General features: G+C 42.3%; 1 protein-coding gene across 1 annotated transcript; it reads left to right on the plus strand.

Moving 5' to 3' along the window:
• Window positions 1-543: 543 nt before the first annotated feature.
• Window positions 544-15758, plus strand: CNFN (cornifelin). Its single transcript, XM_033963823.1, has 4 exons — window positions 544-817; window positions 3806-3916; window positions 12370-12506; window positions 14509-15758. The coding sequence occupies exons 2-4, from the start codon at window positions 3808-3810 to the stop codon at window positions 14596-14598; spliced, it is 336 nt and encodes a 111-aa protein (XP_033819714.1). The 5' UTR covers window positions 544-817; window positions 3806-3807; the 3' UTR covers window positions 14599-15758.
• Window positions 15759-25049: the final 9291 nt, after the last annotated feature.

Below are 25049 nucleotides of genomic sequence, written 5' to 3' on the forward strand. Positions count from 1 at the left end.
TAAATTTGAAATATTTGTTCATCGCTTAGATATTTGAGTAAGCGATAAATCAAATACTTAATAAACTTGAAGGATGAACAGCTGGAGACCATCATTGCACTGTTACTGTCCCTGGCCTTCCATTGTGCCTGAAACACGCATAATTACATTATTCCACATCAGATGTACATGTGTATGTTTAAAAAATAATAATTATAAAGAAAGGCACTTATCTGTTGATTGATAAAGTCAGGAAAATCCCCAAACAGCGACTCAGCAGGATGGCAAATACCTTCTGCCCGGGACATCCAGTGAATAATAAATAATGTGCTCATTATTGTTATTCTAAACCATCAGCTCTCCCCAATTTTTCACCTCCTCATCCTCCAGGTGCATTTCCTGCCTGAAAACTATTGTGCATCCCCTCTCTCAAAAAAGTCGGCAAGAATGAGAATGAGAAAAGATGAGTGGGAGGGTTAAGAAACAGAGCAGAGGGAGAAACAGAAAAAAGGAGGGAGAGTGAGGTAGTAACAGAAAAAAGGGAGGTGGGAAGGAAGCAGAGAAACAGGAGAGGGAGAGAAAAGAATGTGTAAAACGGTTGTCAGAAAAGGTTGGGCCAAACAAAGGAGGAAGTGGCAGTAGATGGGTGCGACCATTTTTTCCTTTATTTTCCTGTGGCATGTGCACCTTTCTGAATTGCTCAGTTGGATCATTTGAAAATTTTTTTTTTTTTTTTGTAATGAGAGGGAAGCAGCTGCAGGTATAAAAAGTTTCACTCCTGGCTAGTCAAAGTTGTGCTTGTACTGACAAGAAGAAACCCCAGAGCCCATCCACGCAGGTAGGACAGAAGACAGTCCTCTTCTCCTTATCTTTCACTTCTTTATTTCACTTTCTATGACCCTCTCATTCTCCTTTCTTTCCTTATCACTCTCTCCTCTTCCCCCAATTTCTTATTTCTATTCCTCTCATCCTATCCCCTTCCATCTCTCCCTTCTGTCATCAAGTTCTCCCCTCTGTCTCTCCCTCAGTCTCTCCCCTTCATCCTCTCCTCTCTTCCTTTTTTCCCCTATTTCTTTCCTTGCTGTCTTTCTCCATTTTCCCTTTCTTCTAGCCTATACCCTTTATATTTCTGTCTTTATCTCCTCCCTATTCTCTAAACCTTTCTTCTGCATTTATTTGTCTCTTTATGACTGTACCTCCTCATCTTGTTTCTCAGGGGGAGGTGCCTTACAGTAGTTATATCTGAAGAAAATGTTTTAATGCCCTTTGATTGTTACAATAAAATATATCTGTACTTGACAGAGTTCATCTCTGGAGAAATTCCCAGTGCAGTGCATCACCGAATTCTGGGCAAGGTTCTCAAAACGTTAATGCCATCGATAAACTGTTTTCCGGCTGTTTATCCTGCACGCATTGTAGCGGCGGATTATCAAAATGGATTATCTCTGTCTTTAGCGAGGTTTATAGTAATCTCTGACAATGGCATGCAAATGTGCTCTTTAACATTCAAATGAGCCCTCTGGTGAATTTTTAAAAATCGCTGAGGCATTTTCGAAGAGCGGCATCGGCTTTTGGTGACAAAGAGCAGCGACTGGTCCAGGGGTGCCATTACAGTGCCAGCTCTTGTTTTGACTGTGGCTAATGGGGAAAAAAAAGTGTGTTATCTATATATTTTAAGTGGAGGGTAGTAAAATCATTAGGGGTCGAATATCAAATATATGCAGACAATATTATTTTTTCTTCCCAGTGAGTGTATGGGGAGATGAGCTAGAGAAACAGATGAGTAATTATATGAGTGAAATTTCCAAGCGGATGGAAAGGCAAGGTCTGTGATTGAATGTAGAGAAGACAGAGATTATGTTGGTAGGTAAATCAGATTGGGAGAGATGGCCAAAAGAACTAAAAGTGGTAGATGAGATATTGCATGTGAGGGAATCAATGACAATTTGTCTGTCTGTCTTTTCAAAGGTTGGAGTCCATGATTTCTATAGTTCTCCACAGTTCATCCAAGTTGACCACAGCAGGTTTAACTCTCCAAACTGGTCACTTTTATGAACGGAAGATAAAAACTCTCCTGGCTCCACAGTGAGAATCAATGTCAAGGTTCCAATGAGCTCCTCCAACTCTCTACACACTGCTCCTCCAGGGCTTAGCAGCCTGTTACCTTGGACAGACTGCACTGCCTTACTCTCCGTGGGGCTCTCTTTTCCAGGTTGGAGAGGAGCTTGCCCCTGATTCAGACTAAGAAAAACCCAATCCAAACAGGCTTGTCGTAGAATTTGTCATGCCTCCTGAAGTTAGAGTTGTTTCCTTCTCTTGGCGTGGGGGCCGCCAATCCAATGTTGCCTGTATTAGATTTCTGGAGCTCCTGGACACCGGGGGAACTGGCCGGGTATCTCCCTTCCTTTTCCCCATTTCAATGCGGTTTTAATGCTGAGGAAACTTATTAATCGGGCGGCACATAGCCGCTCCCGAATGAAAGACAGAAGTAAGGGGGAAACTGGGAAACAGACAGGCGTTAGAGGAGAGCTCCATGTCACACGTATATCCTCTCATCATTATATTCTTCAAATCATGTTGGTCTCAGGCACTGGTCTCTGTTTTCTTATGTCTCCCTTTAACTCGCTTGCCAGGTTCTCCTGACCATTTGACATTTCTTCTTTCTCCATGCTCACCATCCATCTTCTATTTCTGTGTATGTATTGTTCCCCATGTTCAGCATCTCCCTTCTATGTCTCCTATACTTCCCTTTCTAGTATTTTCCTTTGCCCCTCTCCATGCCTTCATAGTAGCATAGTAGATGACGGCAGATAAAGACCTGAATGGTCCTTCTAGTCTGCCCAACCTGATTCAATCTAAAAATTTGTTGAGGTTGTTGGGGGGTGTTTCTTCTCCTTAGCTATTTCTGGGCAAGGATCTAAAGCTCTGCCTGGTACTGTTATTAGGTTCCAACTACTAAAGTCAAAGCTCACTCCAGTCCATCTACACCCTCCCTGCCATTGAAGCCCTCCCTAGCCCATCCTCCCCCAAACAGCCATATACAGACACAGACCATGCAAGTCTGCCCAGTACTGGCCTTAGTTCTTCAATATTTACTATTATTTTCTGTTCTAGATCCTCTGTGTTGATCCCATGCTTCTTTGAACTCAGTCACAGTTTTACTCTCCACCACCTCTCTCGGGAGCGCTTTCCAGGAATCCACCACCCTCTCCATAAAGAAGAATTTCCTTACATTACTCTTGAATCTCCCACCCCTCAACCTCAAATTATGTCCTTGGTTTTACCATTTTCCTTTCTCTGGAAAATATTTTGTTCTACGTTAATACCTTTCAAGTTTTTGAACGTCTGAATCATATCTCCCCTGTCCCTCCTTTCTTCTAAGGTATACATATTCAGGGCTTCCAGTCTTTCCTCATATGTCTTTTGTCACAAACCTCCTATAATTTTCGTCGCCCTCATCTGGACCACTTCAAGCCTTTTTGTGTCCTTCGCCAGATACGGCTTCCAAAACTGAACACAATACTCCAAGTGGGGCCTCACCAATGACCTGTACAGGGGCATCAACACCTTCGTTCGTCTATTGGTTACGCCTCTCTTTATACAGCCCAGCATCTTTGTGGCAGCAGCCACTGCCTTGTCGCACTGTTTTTTCACCTTAGTCCGTCCTCCTTTTTCTGGAGCCATATGATATTCATGCAGTTTATTTTATCGTATTGATAGTTTATCTTACTTATAAGGAAAAAAACCAAATGAAAGAAAAATGTACTTAAAAAATGTTTTATCTCCATTACCTCCATCATGCATCTTATTCTATATTTTGTTTCAGTCATGGCTCATCCCATCACCAGCCAACCACAGGGAAGCCAAGGTATCTACACAAGCCAAAAGACAGCTTGGAGCTCAGATATTATGGACTGCTTCCAGGACATGGGCATCTGTAAGTAATGACCCATAGCATGTCAGACACTTTCGTATGCACACATAGCTTCCCCTCCCATACATACAGACACAGGTATCAAAAGTCTGCAATTAATAGTTCACGGTATGTTTTCTCTCTCTCATGCACACACTCACACATGCACACACTTACTTCTGTAAATATTAATGCACACACACTGAAGATCTTTTCTTCTTGTAAGTTCATTTCTACTTTTCTTTAACATGTGCACACACACACTTGTAAATAATGATCTATGAGGGTAAATTGAAAAGTTTCTGACCTGATCAAGAAAGAGCAAGATTAACATCACAATTCTATCACTGTCCGGCAGATGGCATTGACAAATGTCTATGGCTAGATTTTTAAGTCAGTTTAATGCCCAGTTTTGTCATGTCAGCTTTTTGAAGTGAACAACTATGGACAAATTGAATATCATGCATGATAAAATTCCTTCATTTGAAGGAAAAATTGCCTACCAAAATTAAATCTGGGTTAGACACAGTGTATGGTGATGTGTCTCCTTCATTTTCACCAGTTAAAACATGGACTGCTGCGTTTAAATATGGCCGAACACGCATTGTTGATGAAGAATGCTCCAGACATCCAAAAACAGCAACTGACAAAATGGTTAATGAAGTTCACTGAATCATGATGGAAGATCACCGATTGATCCTAAATGAGATAGCAGCTGCTAGCATTTCATCAGAACATGCACACACCATCCTACACAAATATTTAGGCATGAGGAAATTGAGGGTACAATGGGTACCACATTTGTCAACTGTTGACCAAAAACAAGTTCAACTGGACATTTCAAAAATGTCTCTGGAGTACTTTAAAAATGTCTCTGGAGTACTTTAAGCGCAATTAGAACAACTTTGTGTGGTATTTTGTGACTGTGGATGAGACTGGGTTCATCACTATACGCCTGAGACAAAACAACAATCAAAACAATGGACTACAAGAGGTGAACTGACTCCGAAAAAGTGAAAACGGCTCTGTCAGCTGAGAAGATGATGGCATCTTATGGAATTTCCACAGGATAATTTTTATTGACTATCTGGAAAATAGAAAAACTATTAATGGTCAACACTATACTGGCTTATTACAATTTCTAAGCTCCAAAATCAAGATGAAACATCCTAATTTGGCCATGAAAAATGTTGTCTTCCACCAGGACAACACACTGACTCATATCAACAACTGTGATGGCGAAATTAAGAACATAAGAATAGCCATACTGGGTTGACCAATGGTCCATCCAGCCCAGTATCCCATCTTCACGGTCAATTCAAGTCTCAAGTACCAGGCAAAAACCCAAATAGCAACATTCCATGCTACTGATCCAGGGAACCAGTCACTATTCAAAGCTAAGTCTTTTTTCAAAACTATAAAACCTATGGAAGTATTTACACTCTCAGCATAGCTTTTAGCTAGCATATTCAAAGGTACTTTAAATTTAAAATTCTTTTTGAACACTGCAATGATTGGTAGGTGAGGCTGAGTTTTTAGCCTTCATGTCTCTGAGCAGAGTTCTAAACAAAAATTAGTTCCTTAAGTGTATTGATGAACTAGTGGTGACTTTATTTTTGTTTTACTGATCCAGGGCAAGCAGTGTTTCCCCCATTTCTGTCCCAATAGCAGACTATGGACTTTTCCTTCAGGAACTTGTCCAAACCTTTTTTAAACCCAGCTACATTTACTACTCTTAACACATCCTCTGACAATGCGTTCCAGAGCTTAACTATTCTCCGAGTGACAAAATATTTCCTTCTATTGGTTTTAAAGTATTTCCCTGTAACTTTTAGTGTCCCCTAATCTTTCTAATTTTTGATAGAGTAAAAAATTGATCCACTTGTACCTGCTCTACCCCACTCAGGATTTTGTAGACTTCAATCATATTTCCCTTCAACTGTCTCTTTTCCAAGCTGAAGAGCCCTAACCTCTTTATTCTTTTCTCATACAATAGGAGTTTCATCCCCTTTATCATCCTAGTTGATCTTCTTTAAACTTTTTCTAGTTCCACTATATCTTTTTTGAGATAAGGCAACCACATTTGAATGCAATACTCAAGATGAAGTCACACCATGGAGCAATACTGTTTTACAGAGGCATTATAACATTCATAGTCTTGTTTACCATCCCTTTTCTATAATTCCTAGCATCTTGTTTTCTGTTTTGGCTTCCGCCACACATTGGGTGGAAGGATTCAGCGTATTGTCTACAACAGAGGTTCTCAACACATGTATGCGTACCCCATGGGGTATGTGAACTGCGGGGGGGGGGGGGGGGTTACGCAGTGCCACATGGGTCTCCCACCCTCTTTTCTCTTCATACCCTTGGTGGAGCCACTACTTTCATCACCGCCACCCCTGCAATTAATTTTGCTTCCTGTGTTGAAGAGCAGGCTGAGCTCCCACTATCCCTGTATCTTCCAACTATTCTTCCTCTTGTTTCAACGGGTTAGTGGCAGCAATTCATACATACTGCCTACTGCTAACCCGGAATCCTCTCCCCTGCCACATCCTGCCCTCTGTCAGAACTTCCTGTTTCTGCCTGGGAGGGACACGACAGAGGATAGGCTTCCAGGTTAGCAGCAGGCAGCGTGTATGAATTGCTGCCGCTAACCCATTGGAGCAAGTGAGAGCAATGTATGCTACTTGTGAGTGGGGTTGGGGAAGAGGAAAAGAAGGAAAATTGTTGCAGGAGGGATGAGAGGGGTTAGAGAGGGAAAAATGGACATGGGCTGGAGGGGAGGGAGAGATGGTACATGGGGAGAAAGCATGTTGGTTGTGAGCAGGGTTGTGGGAGGGAAGGAAGAAGAATTGTTGCAGGAGGGATGAGAGTGGGGAAGGAAGGAAGGAAGGAAAATGGTTGCAGGAGGGATAAAAGTGGTGAGAGAGGGAGAGATGTTGGACATGGGGGAGGAAAGGTAGAGAATGTTGCATGGGGGAGGAAGAGAGATGTTGGAACTATGGAACAAGGGAGGGAGAGAGATGCTGGACATTGGGGTGTATGAGAGAGAGGGAGAGATGCACAGCACTTCTAAAGGAGAAAGCGGGAGATGTTGAATCCAGGAGCAGAAGGGAGTGATGGATATATGCCAGACAATGGGAGTAAGGGATGGGAGATGTCAGGAGGGAAGAGAGAAGGGAAGGGGAGATGCCAGGTTAGGAGGGCAGAGAGGGGAAAGGAGGCAGATACTGGAATAGAAGAGTGGACGGAGGAAGATGCTGGGAATTGTGGAACCCTATTGGCGAGGTCAGGAGGGGAAGGAGAGGGGTGACAAGGAATAGAAAGAGAGGATAGTGAGGGTAGAAATGTGGCGTAAATTAAAGATGAAAGGGAATAAAGGGTTGAGGAAGGAGTGAGATGGGGAATGGGAGCGCTAACGGGTGAAAGAAGATGGAAATAGTTGAAAAGTAAAGAGAAGAAGGGTGAGAGAGGCAGAAAAGAGCTAAAATGTTCTGATAAATTTGGAAGAGGCAGGTGTAGTGAGAGAATACGAGTAGATAGGAGAGAGGAGAAATGATAAATGAACAGCAGCTGCTTGAAGAAGAATTAGCAGATGACAGAACAGCAGAAAAGAGAAACTGGAACAAACAAGATGGAAAACTAAAATGTCCAGAATAGACAACAAAGGTAGAAAAAAAAAATCATTTTATTTTGAATATTTTAAATGAAACGAGTTCCAGAGGATGTTGTAACAGTGGTTAGCGTAGCTAGGTTGAAAAAAGGTTTAGACAAGTTCCTGGAGGAAAAGTCCATAGTCTGCTAGTCAGACAACAAAGGTAGAAAAAAGTATTTCATTCTGAATTTATTAATTGGAATATGCTAGTCATTGGAAATGCATATCTCTTGATTATATTTATTTTAGTTTCTGTTTCTCTAGTATTGCTGCATATGCTGAGTCTGACTTCTTAAGGTTTCTAGTTAAGATTTTTGCCTTCATATCTCTATTATTGATCTGTGGCCCCCTTGTTTCATATTATTAAATCCAACGTAAACAACACTGAAGGTATTTTTATATATATAAGGGAACAAGCCTGAGATTATGGAGTTTCACCCATTCCGGGTTTTCTCAAAGAGACGGTGATGCAAGCAGGAGTAAGAGAACAGAATTGTTTGTCTCTTTGAGAAAACCCGGAATGGGTGAAACTCCATAATCTCAGACTTGTTCCCTTATATATAAAAATACCTTCAGTGTCATTGTGGTTTATATTGGTTATACTGGATTTAATTAATAGATAACCACCAGATTTTCTGTAGTTTACTGTTGTATAACCCTTGTTTCATGTGTCTTGCGTGTGTGAGCAGGGTGTAGTATTCTGCTAGTATGTAGGTTCTGTGTAAAAATATTGCAGAAATCCCATTGTTCTGTTTTCTTACAAGGTGCTGTATTAATATTTTAGGACCTAGTGTAATATTTACAGTGCATATGATTGTTGCTCTTTGAATTCTGAAAGTTAGTGCTGTTATGATATGCTAAAGTCCTGGATTTGTGTATTGGCCTTACTGAGGTGATATCAAAACTTTTTAATATAGTTTTCGTTTGTCATAACATCGGACAGGGCTTTAGACTTTGTGCTGATATGTGCTGAGGTACAAGAAGAGCCTCTTGATCTTATAACTCTCAGGGCCAGATTCTCTAACTCTGACACCTCGGTAAAAAAAATATCATGGTGGGAGCAATTTTTGTTTTGCATGTGAACCTCAGCACAATAGAATGCAAATTATATGCAAGCTATTTAACTTATTTATAAATGATCTGGAAAGTGGAACTACAAGTGAGGTTATTACATTTGCAGATGACACTAAACTGTTCAAAGTTGTTAAAATGCATGCGGACTGTGAAAAACTGCAGGAAGACCTTAGGAAATTAGAAGACTGGGCCTCCAAATGGCAGACAAAATTTTAATGTGGACAAATTCAAAGTGATGCACACTGGGAAGAATAATCCAAATTATAGTTACTGGATGCTAGGGTCCACCTTGAGGGTCATCACTCAAGAAAAAGAACTGGGTGTCATCGTGGACAATATGCTGAAACCTTCCACCCAATGTGCGGCGACGGTTCATAGTCATTCGCGCGAGAGACTTCAGTGTGCCGCCTAAAAAGTTACTTTTAAAGAGCAGCGACGCGGGGTGTGAGGGGGGACCCCCCCCCCCAGTTTACTTCATACTCTTCGCACTGCCGTGGATGTGGGGTTGGGGGGTTGGAACCCTCCATTATAGAGTAAACTTAACTTTTTCCTGATTTTTAGGAAAAAGTTGTTTTCTTTAAAATGTGGGGGTTGCACCCCCCACACCTCCCCCCCCACAACGGCTGAGTGAAGAGTATGAAGTAAAGTGGGGGTTCCCCCTACACCCCCCGATGGAGCTCTTTAAAAGTAACTTTTTTTGGCGGCGCGCTGGGGTCTTGCGCCGAATTGTCAGCACTGCAATGTTGGCGCACTGAAGTCTCGCGCGCTTTTGTCCCATCACCGCGGCAATGGCCAAGAAAACAAACAAGATGCTAGAAATTATTAGAAAAGGGATGGTAAGCAAGACTAAGAATGTTATAATGCCTCTGTATCTCTCTATGGCAGTATATCTCAAACTGTGTGCCGCCCCGCCCCGCCCCCTCTGACAACTTCCTGTTTCTGCTGTGGCAGGTAGTGGAGAGAGGTCGCTGACAGTGGCAGGGCGGCGTTGAGAGTCGTTTCCTCCAGCTGGCGACATTTGCAGGCAATGTGGAGTAGACCCGTGGGGGCGAGGAAAAGATGGGAAGGGTTCGCAGCGGATAGTGCTGACCAGCAGGTGGGCTGGCCGGCAGGAAAATGCCACTTCCACCAAAGTGCTGCCTGGTGCCACCAGATTTGGGGGAGGGGTAGAAGGTAATGAGGAAGCGATATAGGACTTGAGAGAGGGAGAGATGTGACACTCAGGAATAGGGTAAGGGGAGGAGGGAAAGATGCCGAGGCACACTAGTGTGCCTCCTGAGATTCCAAGTGTGCCGTGGCACACTGAGGAGGAAGAGAGGCGCCTGCCAGCTGACTTCCCTATGTGGTATAGTGCCAGTGCTGCCCGATTCACTGAAGGCCCCCTTCTCTCTAGCGTACTCCAGCTTCCCCCCTGGCCTCCCAGTCTCACCTTTAAAGCTAATTACAGCAGCCTGCATTGGATCGCCGGTAGGTAAAATGATTTTATTTTTATATAGTGATTGAAATGTCAGTTTTGAGAATTTATATCCGCTGTATATTTTGTGTGTATTTGAAAATTGAATGGAAAAAATTGCATTACAATTAGTAAAGAGGATAGGATCTGGAGCAGAGCTTGGGTGGACCTAAGGAGGTCTGTGGTTGGGGTACTCAGTTGATATTTGTTAGACTTAGGGGGTACTTAGCTTGAAGTAGTTAAGAAACATTGCTAAAGGCAATCAGCTGGCACCTTCTCTCTGACCCTCTTCTCTGCTGGCACTCCCTCAGGGCACAGGGCGTCTCAGGGCACATCTGGAGGGCTTCTGTCACACATATGCGTGATGTCATCATGGCGACATCCGCGCACTTCTGGGTGCCTCAAGCCGTGGCCACTCCCTTTAGTGTGCCCCGGCTCGAAAAAGTTTGAGAGACACTGCTCTATGGTGTGACCTCACCTTGAGTATTGCATTCAGTTCTGGTTTCCTTATCCCGAAAAAGATATAGCGGCACTAGAAAAGGTTCAAAGAAGAGCAACCCAGATGATAAAGGGGATGGAACTCCTCTCATATGAGAAAAGACTAAAGAGGTTAGGGCTCTTCAACTTGGAAAATAGACAGGTGAGGAAAGATATGATCAAAGCCAAAAAAATCCTGAGAGGTACAGAATGGGTACAAGTGGATCGATTTTTTACTGCATCAAGATTACAGAGTAATATTTTTAAAACCAATAGAAGGAAATATTTTTTTCACTCAGAGAATAGTTGAGCTCTGCAATGTGTTGCCAGAAGATGTGATAAGAGTAGTTAATGTAGCTGGATTTTAAAAAGGTTTGGGCAAGTTCCTGGAGGAAAAGTCCATAAACTACTGTTGAGACAGATATGGGAGAAGCCACTGCTTGCCCTGGATTGGTATCATGGAATGCTGCTAATATTTTGGTTTTTGCCAGGTACTTGTGATTTGGACTGGCCTCTGTGAAGAAGGGATACTTGGCTAGATGGACAATTGATCTGATCCAGTAAGGCTATTCTTATGTTCTATTTGTGCAGACAATCACCAGTAAAGAAGGGGAGGAACTGTGTCTGGCCCTTACTCAGAAGAGCAATCGCCAACACAGTTCCTCCTCCTGGTTGCTTGCAAAAAAAAAAAAAAAAAAAAAGCAGCCCCTGCTCTCCCTGCCTGATCCAGCAAGCAGGGAGAGCAGAGGCTGCTTTTTTTTTTTTTAATGGATGCAGCTGTTGTGCTCCTCCCCTTTCCATGCCCTCTTTTGAGATTAAATGACATGCACCACTTTATAGACTGTGCCTACCAAGTTGTGTGTGTAACTTCTAATTAGTGACAGGACGCAGGTGAACAAAAGCAAGCAACTCAAAAAACGTATTGGAAACTGAAAACCTACAAGCCCTGAAGAAACGGTCTTTACCGTGAAACGTCGGCTTTATTTTACTATCACTTAGTTCCTTATGATATATAGGTTATAGTTGTTTTAGTCCTGCACCGATACAGTTCGTGGCACTGCACATCCCCTACGGAAGTTTTTTTGCCGATGAAGTGGGTGGAGGAGGTTTGAGCATTCAGGCTCTGCCTATAACAAAACCTGAGGCTTTTTCTTCCGTGGGGATAGTGCTCTCAGTCATAAGGAGTGGAGTTTAACTTTACTATTACCTCTAATTAGTGCAAATTAGCATCAATTATTAGGTGTTAATAGTCAATTATTGACACTGATTGGTATTGTTAAACAATTCAGTTGCATGTGCCCATCGGCTGTGCATATCAATTTGCACGCACAACTTATGGTGCTTTACACAGAATTTGGAGGTAAGTTTATAGAATATCATCTAATGCAGTTAGGCAGGTATCTATAAATTAATGCCAATTTGCTCAAATTAACATCAATTAAGGGTTATTATAAGGCTAACGGATTCCCAATGTAACAATTAACACACTCCACCCTTTTATGAAGCCGCGTTAGGCTTTTTTTTATCGCCGGACACGGCAGTATTAGCTCTGATGCTCATAGAATTCCCAATACTGCCGTGGCCGGCGATAAAAAAAAGCCTAATGCAGCTTCATAAAAAGGGGGAGTGGGGGAGTAAGTTAGGCACGCAACTGGCACTGTTCTATAAACTTGCATGTTCAGATTTGGGCATGAAACTTGATAGAATCTGGGGGAAGGTGTCTATGATTACCATATCAGTGCAGAAGGGTGCCCTAACAAGCGTCCCTCTCCCACTTGCCTTGCATACTGATGCGCCCCTCTCTCCATCTCTCCGCAGGTCTCTGTGGCACCTTCGTCCCCTGTATCCTAGCCTGTCGGGTGGCACAGGACTATGGTGAATGCTGCTGTCTGCCCGTGCTGTTTGGTTCTCTCCTGGCTTTGCGCACAGGCATAAGGGAACGCTACCATATTGAGGTACTCAGAGACTGATTTTCAAATATATTTGTGCAGCTGGTGGTAGTACAGCTTTTAATTTTCAAAGTACAGTACTTCTTTCAGATGTTTTCAGGAGGTGGAACCGATTCTCGGTTCTGCCCTGCTGCCGGCGTCTTCAGTCCACTGCCCACCCCGCCCCCTCTGACAACTTCCTGTTTCTGCTGTGGCAGGTAGTGGAGAGAGGTTGCTGACAGTGGCAGGGCGGCGTTGAGAGTCGTTTCCTCCAGCCGGCGACATTTGCAGGCAATGTGGAGTAGACGCGTGGGGGCGAGGAAAAGATGGGGAGGGTTCGCGGCGGATAGAGCCTACCAGCGGGTGGGCTGGCCGGCAGGAAGTTGCCACTTCCACCAAAGTGCTGCCTGGTGCCACCAGATTTGGGGGAGGGGTAGAAGGTAATGAGGAAGCGATATAGAACTTGGGAGAGGGAGAGATGTGACACTCAGGAATAGGATAAGGGGAGAAGGGAAAGATGTCAGATTTGTGAGGGAGAGATGGACAGAGACGGCAGAGAGGGTAGAAGGATCACAGGGAGAGGTGGCAGAGGGAGGTAGAAAGGGTATAATGAGAGATGGATTTGGAGGACGACAGAGGGAATAAGAGAAGGAGAAAAGGACATGGAGAAGGCAGAGGGGATCAAGGAGAGATGGTAGAAGGGGGTGAAAGGGAGGGAGCGATGGCTATGGAGGGGCAAAATGGAGAGAGGGAGAGATGGATTTGGTGGAGAGGGCAAAATGTGGAAAGGGAAGGAGATTCAGGGGAGGAAAGATGGACTACTCAGTGAGAGCAGAGGAGGAAGAGAAGAGATGACAGGGAAAGGCAGAAGGGATATGGACTGAGGGCCAGAAGGGGGTTGGGAGGAGAGATGTCACACTTGGGAGGAGCTTTTGGTTCCCTCCCAAACAAAAAAGTGTTCCGCTGCCTATGATTCCTAGGGCAGAGCATTGGCAGGCCATAAGTGGGGCTACATTGAGGTACCCTGTTTACCCCGGGTCTAAGGCCAATGTTAATGGAGGTTCCTAAATATGCATTAGTATTCTATGTAGACACAGACTAAACTCTCACTTGCATTATCGGGTTGCCCTGTTGTAGAATTGCCCCTATAATTCGTATATCTAAGTGGCAATATTTAGTTGCTATATGTCAAAATTAGATGTCTAGATGGGCCATATAAATAGCACTCTAACGTGGAAATATTTAATTTCTTTTTTTTTCATAAATCTTTATTGATTTTTAAACTTTGACAATGCAATACAATTATCTGAACATAAATATTTCATAAAATGCATTATTAAACATACAATTTATACTTAGAACAATCATTTTCTCCTCCCACCCCGCTTACCAAATTACTACAATAAGATAAATTATGTAATTATAATATTATAATTAAGTATTTTAATAAACAAAATATCTTTCCCTCCCCCGGATGTGTAAGGAATTCTACCAACTTCAAAAAAATATATAAAATAAATAAATACATTACAATTATTATGATGTTACAAATATAGTTAATGGGCTCATAAACCCCAAACACTCTGCATTCATTTTTTCATATTTATACATAGTACAAACATTTGTCCACCAAAACATGTAATTTAGTCTGTCATACCTCTTCCAATTATGTGTAATAAATTGGATAGCTATTCCCGGCGTTATCATAAAAAGTTGACTTTTATATTTATCCAAAGAAGGCTTGACGTGTAGAGATGCTCTCGATAGTGAGACTTTGCGTTCATGATTTGATCCACATGCCTGCATTTAGGACCAAATAGGGACCCCTGAAGACTATACTGTCGAAACACGGACCATGTTGGGTCCATATGTTTCACCAGAGGTTCAGGCCCTAGACATTTTTAAGTGAATTATTTATTTATATGAATAAAGCCTTCATCTTGGACATTGACTCTCCGCTATGGACAAAATGACAGAGAGAATATCAAACTGGAAGCAGAGTCTTTGACATCTCTCTCTCTCTTTATAGGGCAGTATCTGCAAGGACTTTCTCTGCCTGTGCTTCTGTGGGCATTGTGCCCTCTGCCAGATGGCCCGGGAACTGAAGATGAAGAATTGACCCAGAGAAACCTAGATGGCCCCATCAATTGTCTCCTTCTCTCTTTTGTTTATCCCGTCTTACTTTGGCCATTGGCCCTTTACCAGAAAAATCTCAATGCAGTTTTCAACAGTTCTTGACCCTACTAGGAGCTAACAGAATACGTTGTCTTTGGAGTGAGGGGAGATGATGTAAAGGGATAAAAAGAGCCCCTCTAGTTCCAAGGACCCTGAGTCCTTGGACCAGGACCTCTTACAGTGCAGGACTGTGGGACTCTGTAACCCTCTGGAATGTGGAAAGGATGCTGTGCCCACAGCCTTGGCACCTAAATGAAGCTCTCAGAGATCTTGTCTGTGCAGAATCCAAGGGGCACTGAGAAGCCAAATGCCACACAGATGGATTCAGAAAGCAGGACAACAGTAAGCAATGTCCTTCTATTGCTATAAAAAAATGAGAACTCACTGGTCCAGCAGTGCAGTAGGAAGAGACACACACACACAAGTTTCCAAGTTTATTAAAAGTTTGATTTTATCACATTATTAAAAGATTTTAAAGCGATGTACAAATTAAAATATAAAATAGAATATGACAAAACAATATGTTTTGGTAGACAAACAACTTAACAATAGACAAACGATTGGGGTAGTGGGAGGAACTATAATATGTAAAGAAAAAGAAACAAGGAGGGAAATAATAATAGGAAAGGTCATATCTAATGCACACACATTGTACACATAGGCCCCTGCTAGCATTTTTTAGTACCGGGATCCACGCTGAATGCTGTGCGCTGCTTCTGACACTCAAAGAGTTCCTATGAGCATTGGGAGCAGCGCGCATCATTCAGCCTGGCTCCCGGCACTAAAAAAACGCTAGCGCAGTTTAGTAAAAGGGGGCCATAAGCTCTGTTTCAAATGTTCAGAATTCAAGAACCCGCTTTTCAAACTCCTAATGGCACAGAACTGAGAATCCAAGATTATAAATCCCAGAATACACTGCAGTCCTATTTATATTTATCTTGCCTTGAGTCACTCAAGGCTTTCCCAAACCTAAATTCCAGCATTGAGTTATTAATAGCAATCTCTGATCTCTTTTTATTATTGTTAATACTATTTAGGTATTAATATTATTTGCATTATTTGGTACTCCTGTAGTTTATCAATAAATGAAATGATTATCTCTTTTTTTTCTTGTGATCTTTGTTGAATGATTAGGAATATCTCCCAGAGAGGAATTACCCTTCATAATTGCTCTCACTGAGAAATCAGAAAGGGGCCTCTCATCTCTCCTTTAGAGGGACAGAAACCAAAGGCAAAACTCTTCACCATTCATTTGTAGACATAAATCAGGGAAGAGAGTCCTCAGTTTTCACACACATCTGCACATGCTTGAGGCCCTCCAGATAGGGCCGGAGCTCGGGGAAGAAGATGAGGCTTTGAGGGGGCAGTGCTGGGGGCGGAACTTGAGGCAGAACTGGGCGGGGATGGGGCAGGACCATACGTCCAGGTTTGTGAGGCTCCAAATATGGTAACCCTAATGCCACTGCAGAAAGTTGTCATACTCCATGAACATTCAGGATGTGTGCAATGCAAAAATGAAGATTCTGGATGTTGCAACGTTCCCAAGTAGCTGCTATGACTCCTACATATTTTCACACTCTGCAACACAATTTTGCCACTGGCAAATTCAGCAATATCTGCCTCTTCGGTGAACAACAAATATAAAATGTACAAGAAATGTCACATATTCTCTAAAATATTTTTCTAACCTTTTATTCTTTGCCTAGTCTCATAAGAGACCCAATGCTCATAGATCTGCTCTCAAGGGAAAGGGAAAATCCAAAACAAAGAAAAAACCCTGGTGGGCCAGTGGCCTGGCAAAGTAACTGTATATCAGTGGCCCGCATTTCTGATGTGATAACCATTCACTGATTTCAGTTGTGCAGGATATCGGGGGGCTGCACCTATTCTGGTGGCTCCACCCTGCTTTAGGTGAATCAGTAGTGGTATGTACATTCAGCATATATGTGTATGCTTTGTGTGTTTTCACATTTGCATATGGATGGCACAGGGAAGGGCACTACAGGGGTGAAAGCCCAATTTTACACATGAGGACACCCTGTTCATGGCACAGTTTTTTCTGCCCAATAAGAAGCGCCTTTTCCTTTTGTTCACATGTTCACATATACTTGCACTTGTAGACAGTGGCATACCAAGGGGGAGGGGGGGGACGATCTGCCCCGGGTGCAGTCTTAGGGAGGGTGCACAGCCGGCTAGGTCCAGAAAATTCTACCGGCCCGATCAGCCTGCCTCTCCCCGACGTCAATTCTGCCATCGGAGAGGAAGTTTGGGCCAGCCAATCGCTGCCTATCTGGGCGGAACTTCCTCTCCGACGGCAGAATTGACATCGGGGAGATGAATGCTGGTCGGCCCGACGCAGGGAAGACGAACTTGGGGTGGCGGCGGCTTTAGAAGGGCAAACAAATATGTCACTGGGAAAAAAAAAAAAAAGGAGGCCAGAACTGATCAGGAAATGAGGAACCACAGAGCAGCAAAGCCCCTAGCAATTTAAAGAAAAAAAAAAAAAGAAGCAAGTTTGCAACCCTAAAAATGCCACAAGCTGGTGGCACAAGCTGGGCATTGAGCGCAGCTCCCTGCGCTAAAAACTGCTATTGTGCTTTAGTAAAATGGGGGGTATTTGTCTATTTTTGTATGGTTGTTACTGAGGTGACAGTGCATAGAGTCATCTGCCTTGACCTCTTTGAAAAAAAAAACAGAATAAGAATAATAATTAATATTTTCTCAGCATACAGTGTGCTTTGTGTTTTTTTTTTAATTTTATTGTTGATAGATCATTTTGACTTGGTCATTTTAAATGTAGCTCGCAAGCCCAAAAAGTGTGGGCACCCCTGAGCTAGAGCGTTGAAGTTGCGTGTTTCTGCCGTAAAGGTCATCTCTGATGCAACTGGAAGTTGCATCAGAGACGACCTTTATAGCAGCCATATGCAACTACAACGCTTCGACTGCTGTAAGAAGGCAGTTTAGACATCGCCGACCACAGGGCAGGGAAGTTTGTCGGACCGGGCCTGTTGTCCGGGCCGGGGGGGGGAGAAAGCGCCACAAAGTAAGGGGCAGGGAGGGAGAAAGGAAGAAAAGGTGGGGTGGAGAGGAAAACAGGATAAAACAGAGGGGGGAGAAGGACGCTGAAAGTACATGGGGAAGACAGAGGGGGAGAAGGACGCTGAAAGTACATGGGGAAGACAGAGTGGGAAGAAGATGCTGAATGGAAATAGGGAACAGAGAGTGGGGAGAAGATGCTTAAGGGAAATGAGGAACAAAGAGTGGTGAGAAGATGCTGCAGGAAAATGGGGAAGAGAGAGTGGGGAGAAGATGCTGAAGGGAAATGGGGAAGAGAGAGTTGGGAGAAGACACTGGCAGGGAAGAAGACAGAGATGCCAGACTATGGGAGGAGCGGAGGGAAGAAGATGGGTGCCAGACCAATTTGGAAGGAGGGAGAAAGGGAGAGGCACAGTAACAGAGAAAATGGAAGATGCAGAGAGAAGAGGGATAGTGGATGGAAGGAAGAGAGTAACAAGAAGATGAGGAAAGCAGAAACCAGAGAAGACAAAGGTAGAACAAAAATTTTCTATTTATTTATTGCTTTAGGAGACATGTGTCACTGTTTCTGTGGTGTTGCATTGTATGCAGAGTCCAGCTTCTTGCTGGTTCAATTTTACCTTTGTCTATGTATTTCTATTTTATCCCCCCTTTTACAAAACTGTGGAGCATTTTTTAGCACCAGCCGTGGTGGTAGCAGCTCTGATGCTCAGAATTCTATGAGCGTCGGAGCTGTTACCACCATAGCTAAAATTCACACTACAGTTTTGTAAAAGGGGGAGGGGTTAGTTTGTGATGACATATTCCATACTAGGCAAAGCTGTTTTCTGTGTTCTGTGTGTTCGAAAGACATGGTTTTCTGTTAGGATTGACGGTGTAGGATTGATCTGTACTAGTCTGGCTTGTTTAGTTTTACAATGGGTGTATTGATGTTGTACTGCTCACTGCAGTATGTAAGATGCTGCCTTTTCCTAGGTACTCATGTGTGACAGGTGGCTTGTTACTAAAAATCATGTTTTTTGTACAGATGGGGGGTGCCAAAAAATGATGGGCCCCGGGTGTCATATATGCTAGGTACGCCACTGCTTGTAAAAGATAAACTGGCCTTGTAAAATAACCTCCACAGTACTGCTATATATTGCCATCTAGGTAACCACTGACCTGTTGAAACAGCTCAGAGGAGAACTTTTTTTTTTTTTTTTAAATCATCTTTATTAAAAGGCAGGAAATATAAACAGTCACTAGCAATGAACTGATAATATGTAGTTGTATAACAACAATTCAACCTATTTTTAATATAATTTTCCTCCCCTTCACCTGTCAATCCTGACACAACCCTCCTTCTCCACCCCCCCCCCCCTTAAAAAAAAACTATATTGTTTCGGTCCTGGTAGATTTTTATCCAGGTCCAAAACAAGTGAGTTTTCTAGGAATAAGTGAATGAAACAGAGATCATCAATAATTGATTATCCAAATACTTGCATAGTTTGGCATCACTGTCCAAACAGGTTCACAATCTTCTGAAAACCCTCCATCGCAAAGAGTGAAACCATTGAGCCTTGAGATGCTCCAAAAGTCATAGAAGCTTATACCAGATTTTACCATTGTATAATATGAGGAGCTTGCACATCGCTCCAACGGAGCAATATTACATGCCACGCTACTAAAAACAAACAGTGAAGAAGAATCCGCACAATTTTGTCTGGTTTCTGGGTAAGAGAATCATCAAATGAGAAAATCTGTGGAGAGAGGGAGACAGTTACAGTATATGTAAGAGATGTGCAACCTTTATAGCAATGTCCTTCCAGAATTGCTGTATACACATACATGTCTAAAACATACAGCCTAAAGAGGCAAATGTGATACTGCATTTCAATCAATTGTCAATCAGGGCAAGCTCTTTTTAGAGAAATCTAAGCTCTGTAAATAAACTTGTATTGCTGTTCTTGATAAGTCACAAAAGTTAACTTGACTAAGGGCTTGCAGATTAGGTCACGCAAAATATCCTCTGAGATGGTCATACTTATTCTGGACTACCGCAGTCCAGGATTCTCTAAACAGACACAGGCTATACTCTCCAGAAAGTTAAACCTTACTACACTAATGCACACATGGAAGGTCCTTATAATTTTCTGAAATATACTTTATTGAATAAATATTTTATATGTACTCACAGTTGGTAGATTTTTGAATATTGCAGCTGGAGGAAAGATATGAAGAACAGAAGCTTTGTAGCAAAGGTGAGAGAATAGTTAAACAGTAAGGTATTCCTAGTTCCAGAGATGAAATGCTGAATTATTCATGTGTGTAGTTGGATAGCTTAAGGTGTAAAGACTGGTCCTTTGGGGACTAGAGTCACTTGTATTTCAGATTGTATAACTGGCTCCCGAGACAAAGGATCCTCAGGGAATACCCATAAGGCTAGAGGAGAGGATAGAAGAGGCCAATAGGAGCAGAGCAACAGGTAGCAGAGAGAGGTCATACCTTTGTAGACCTATCAGAGCAAAGGTTGCAGAGATGACCAGGAAGTAGCAGCAGTGAGAGAAAGGGCTCAAGCTTAGATGAGAGGAAAAGGGCTTAGGAGAAAAGACCACTTAGATGAGACCACTTAGATGAGAGGAAAAGGACTTAGGAGAAAAGACCACTGGCAGTGAAGCTTATACAGGTAAATAACAATGGCTGCAACATGCACGAGACTACATTGCTCACAATGCATTGCTCACACACCATAGCAGGAACTGGCAGCAGCACTACAATTCTAAGAAATGCGAATAACATTAAACACATCTAACAGCTATGTTATAAAACTAGTATGATGCGGCCAGTGGCAGAACAACACTGAAGTCTGGATCAAGCTTCTTCCCATTTTGGTAACCCAAAGGAGGCAGATCAGCACACAATACTTTTAAGAAAAAAAGTTCCTCCACAGTGAAAGCTGCTGTTGGGAGTGAAGTAATGTAGTGTTTAACTGGGAAATATGCTAATTGGTCAGACTGAGAGATTTGAAAATGTTCCTGAAGCTAAGCAAAGGAGAAACAAATGTTTCACCATAGTAATGCCTCTCCTAGTTCAACATTGGAAAGATTTGCTAGACATACCCACTGGGAAATCTGCAATGCTACACGAAGACATTTTTATTTATTTGTTTGCTCTTGCAAAGCCACTGCCAGACTGTCTGAAATTAGTAAATCAAACAACTACACTTCAAAAGCCTGGGTAGCTTGTTTGCTGAAGCATGCAAAACATAAGCTGTTGTCAAGGTTGTAAAGGTCTGTTCATAAGAGTGGCATATAGTGGTTCAAGTTTGTTAACCAACCAATAATTTGACTATAATGACAAGCCCTATAGTATAAATTTAAATCTGATAAGACAAGAACCCCATTGCGCTGAGAATAAATTAGTATCTTAAATCAGGCCCTACCTTCCCTCCACAGAAAAGTCTGAACGCCTTGTTGTAGAGATAATTAATCTCTTCTGCAGTTTGAAACTCTTTCTTTAGTATTGCAGTTCTTGAGGTTCTGAGTTCAATTTCTGTCTTCATATTTCTATTTCTGATTTGTGGTACTTGTACTGTACAGTATTTGGTGAAGGTCTGAGTTTTGAGTGTGTGACCAAGGTGCACTATTTCTATTACTGTGCAGTTTCTATAGAGAACTATGGCAAACTTAGCCATTTCGCTCCCCTCCAACCCTATATGTCATGTCTGTCTTTCCAAGTTAGATTGTAAGCTCTTCTGAGCAGGAACCATCTATTAAAATGTCAAAATGTACAACACATTTCAGCGCTATAGAAGTGATAAGTAGTAATAGTATATACAGACACTTTGGTAAAATCATCATGTTATATAGTGCAATATATATAATCATTATAATAATATATAATCATTTGCAAAATTCAAAGGTTCCAAGCAACCTTTGAATTTTGCAAATGATTATCTCATGGAAAGTCACTACAGTTGTACAGTGTGTCTAAATGAGTGCATCGTTTAAATGAGTGTTTCTGGGTCTCCTGAAGCAGAACACGAAACGGGGCCACGTTGAGACCCCTAAGAGTCATATTCACAAGATAAGTGAATTATACCAGCATTCCAGTGAGTTTTTTGGCATAAGAAATTTAGAAAGAATTCACGCCAATCTTGCAACAAAAATTTAACAACCAATATAACATTTTACCAGTGTTCAGAGAGTGATCATTCATAAAATATATGCAATGACTGGACGGTAAACTCTTACCCTAAGAGGAGGTTTTCACCTCCTCTTCAGAGTTTCACTTCTCTGAGCGTACATCCAATGAGTTTTTCGCTTTCTCCTCACTGGTCAGTTTTTACATTTACAATTATAGAGCAAGGCTCTAGTCAAAGTTAACAGGAGTTTTATATCAACTTCATAAAGACGTGTTAAAGACAAGGGCAATTGAATTTCAGATAACTTTACATCTCAACCCTCCATGTCCATCAGAGTAGTCCTAGGAGGGATGGCACTGCAGGCAATCTCTGAAGCAAAAATGTAGTGGCTGCTTTACCCTCAATAGGTCAATGGAACAAACTGATCCAGTTTAGGTTTTGCCCCATCACATGCATGGAATGATTGGTTTGATTTCTGTAAAAGAAAATAGTGTGGTTGCCAAGTTAGTCCACCAATGGCAAAACTAAAATTGCAGTTCCAAGCATGGAATGGGGCAACATCAAGCTGCTCTAAAGATTTTTCTCTGTTTCCAAGCATTTTGGGAGCTACAATACCCTCAGAATCATGCAGGGTTGGGTAAAATGAACTGCTACATATCTCTCTCTCTCCCTCCTTTATTTATTTATTTATTTAATTTGTTTTCTATCCCGTCGTCCTCAAAGAGCTCAGGACGGGTTACAGGTTATCACATATAATATGCAGTTAACAGGTTACATTTGCCATAGTTATAGTACAATTTTTTTGGGGGGGTACAAGATTTTGTCCTACCACAACAAATACTAGGCATCTGATATTCATATCTGTAATACATATAGTTTACAGGTTAAAATTGTCAGTTACAGTACAAGATTTAGCGATACAAGTTTTTAACCTAATGTGACACATTTTTAATTTTATATATTAATTTGGATGTTATAGGACAGGGTTCTCAAAATCCCTCCTTGAGGGCCGCAATCCAGTCGGGTTTTCAGGATTTCCCCAATGAATATGCATGAGATCTATGTGCATGCACTGCTTTCAATGCATATTCATTGGGGAAATCCTGAAAACCCGACTGGATTGCAGCCCTCAAGGAGGGACTTTGAGATCCCTGTTATAGGGTATTATGTATTAGAAATTTTTTTTTTTTTTTTTGCTTTTTCTATTTTAATGGAGTTCTTTTCATAATTTTGATTAAGTTATATTGGAAACCACTTTGATCCTTTTTGGCTGTATAAGCAGTATATAAAGATTTTAATAAACATAAACATACGGAGGATCTTGTTTCAATATACAGTTGTAATCTATCAGTTGTGGGGATTAGGAGAACTGGTATGTTTTTATTGCTTTCATAAAGTTGAAGAGTCCTTCAAGGGGTCTTATCTGCAGGGGCAGTTGATTCCAGAGGATCGGTATGAAGTGGGAGTAGGATTGTCATTTGCAGTTGAAGGGCATGACCAGGGGGTGTTTTGAGGTGGGAGCGGAGGGACCTGTTCAGCCTGTACAGAGGAAGCTTGGCCGTCACGTAGCCCAGCGCCATGTCATATAAGGACTTGAACGCTAACATCAGGCCCTTGAAGACACAACATTTGGCTACGGGCAGGCAGTGAGCCAATGATAAGCCTGAGAGATCGAGTCACAGAGATGGAGGTTCTTTAGAAGTCTGATCGCCATGTTTTGTACACACTGGAGACGTCGTATGTTCTTCGCCGTGAGGCCGTTAAATAGGGCATTGCAGTAGTCCATGCGGGAGAGGACTAAGGCATAGAGTGGCTGGATGAAGTCAGACTCAGAAAAGTAGTTCCTTATTTTTCAGAGTTGTCACAGATAGTAAAATGAGGAAGATACCACATAGAAACAGAAAAATGACGGCAGAAAAGGGCCAAAGCCCATCAAGTCTGCTCACTCTAGTGACCCTTCTCCTTGATTTTGCTCACCACCCCCTGCCTTTACATCATTAGAGATCCCACATGAATATCCCATTTATTTTTGAAATCTGCCACGCTGTTGGCCTCAATCACCTGAGAAAACCAAAAAAACTCTGTGGAGTGACGATGTTCCTAAATGGATTTTATTTGAAAGTATCAAAGTTCCAAAGGTACACTAAAATCATCCACATAAAATAATTCCATCCACATAAAAGTAAATCATCCACATAAGAGCCTTAAAGGACCTAGTCCGTTAGGGATACAGGTCCCAACACGGTCCGCATTTCGACAAAAAGTCTTCTTCAGGGGTCCCTGGGGGTCCTATAAAGGTGTGTACGTGGGAAACAATTGTGTGGTGAACCTCAATCACCTGCCATGGGAGAGCAATAGGTTGGAATCAAGGAGTATGCCTAGGCTGTGCGCTTGGTCTTTTGCAGTTATGGTAGTCTAGTAGAGAGGGACAGATGTAGTTGCAGTGTTCTTTGTGGATCCAAAGGAGTTCCTTCTTGGAGGCGTTTGGTTGAAATTTGTTGATGGACATCCAGTTTTTGATTTCCAAGAGGCAGTTCAGGAGTTTTGCGATCTGGACATCACGGGTTTCTCCTAGTGGCAAGTACAGTTGGATATCATCTGCAAAGGAGTGAATCTGTATAATTGTTGCGGGCTATGTCTAGGACAGGTCTAATGTAGAGATTGAATAATAGAGGGGATAGCAGAGCCCTCTGTGGAACACCATATTTGATTGGTTTTAGTTTTGATAGCACACCGTTGAGCAGCACACTTTGGGATCTATTAAGGAAGGAGGAAAACCATTGTAACACAGCGTCTTGGATACCAGTTTCAGAGAGCTGCATAAGGAGGAGAGGATGGTCAATAGTGTTGAACACCACGCTAAGATCCAGCAGTACCAGAAAGACATCATTACCCTTATCCATCGATGATGTCAAGGAGGACGGTTTCAGTACTGTGAAATTTCCTGAATCCTGACTGGAAGGCAGATAGGGCTCCTTGTTTGTCAATTAAAGAGTGTAATTGGTGGAGATGAAGGGTAGGTTGGAGACAGGTCTAAAGTTGCTGGACACGTTAGGGTCGAATGTGGGCTTTTTCAAGATTGGTCCGATGACCTCCGACTTCCAGCTGGCGGACACTATTTCTGTTTGTAGAGAGGTGTTGATGAGAGGCAGGATGGTATCTACAAAGGCATCTTTCTATCTTTTTCTATTTTATATGTGAACTGCCTTGCTGCGCCCATTGGAATGAATGGCAGT

The sequence above is a fragment of the Geotrypetes seraphini genome, chromosome 11 (genome assembly GCF_902459505.1).
Source record: "Geotrypetes seraphini chromosome 11, aGeoSer1.1, whole genome shotgun sequence".
NCBI lineage: Eukaryota > Metazoa > Chordata > Amphibia > Gymnophiona > Dermophiidae > Geotrypetes > Geotrypetes seraphini.